General features: G+C 40.3%; 1 protein-coding gene across 1 annotated transcript in view; it reads right to left on the minus strand.

Moving 5' to 3' along the window:
• The window catches only part of LOC119585072, a gene marked incomplete in the record, with an annotated part of 13983 nt that overhangs the window by 2300 nt on the left and 10914 nt on the right, over positions 1–769 (minus strand). Inside the window, 2 exon segments of the mRNA XM_037933691.1 lie at positions 200–287; positions 521–673. Of these exon segments, the coding sequence (XP_037789619.1) occupies positions 200–287; positions 521–673 (241 nt within the window).

Genomic DNA, 769 nt, shown 5'->3' on the forward strand with positions numbered 1-769 from the left:
CGCTCCCTTAAGGTTTACACAAAGGAACATTCGCGAAGTCGATCTCAGCTGATGTACTAAATAATACAATCATATATGAATTTCTTATGTAATAATACAGTATGGACGTTAAGGGCATCTACCGAATGGACTAGCGCTAGCCACGCCTTTGTAGTCAGGCTAGTAAAATAATGGACTAAATAATACACGTAAAACTAACTTCGAAGTCGATGATCTCTTCTGCCATCTCTCTCATCCACCTCTCGCCATGTCGCTCCCCGTAACACGCACGCAGAGAGGGGACCTTCCTGGAGAATAATGAAAGGAAGGGGGAATAAATAACCACAGGTAAGAAAAGAAAAGAAAAATATTAATGAAGAATCACCATCACTTGTTAGGCTAAATATTAATCAAGAAATGTGATATATGAAGGGAAACTATAAACTACAGGAGGGCTTGTTCCGAAAGAAACAATCACTCCTTTTGAATTTATGCCAATGAAAATTACTAAAAAACTGAATGGTACGTGTTATCACAGTACCTAAAGAGGTGTCTCAGCGCTTGAACAACATGCTCCTCGCGTAAAGGTTCATGGGTGGACAGTCCAAGTTGGTAGCACGTTGTGTGAGGCTCGAAGTAGGTCTCCGTTGCCGTGCCTTTCCATAACCATTTTACCTCACCTTCCATTTTCACCCTTGAAGAGAGAGAAATCTTGAAGAGGTAACAGGAATGTCTTAAAAGCTCAGCTTGATTGCAATAGTACAACTTCTACATCAAAAATGTCTTTTCA

Source organism: Penaeus monodon, chromosome 19 (genome assembly GCF_015228065.2).
Source record: "Penaeus monodon isolate SGIC_2016 chromosome 19, NSTDA_Pmon_1, whole genome shotgun sequence".
In the NCBI taxonomy this organism is placed as follows: Eukaryota; Metazoa; Arthropoda; class Malacostraca; order Decapoda; family Penaeidae; genus Penaeus; species Penaeus monodon.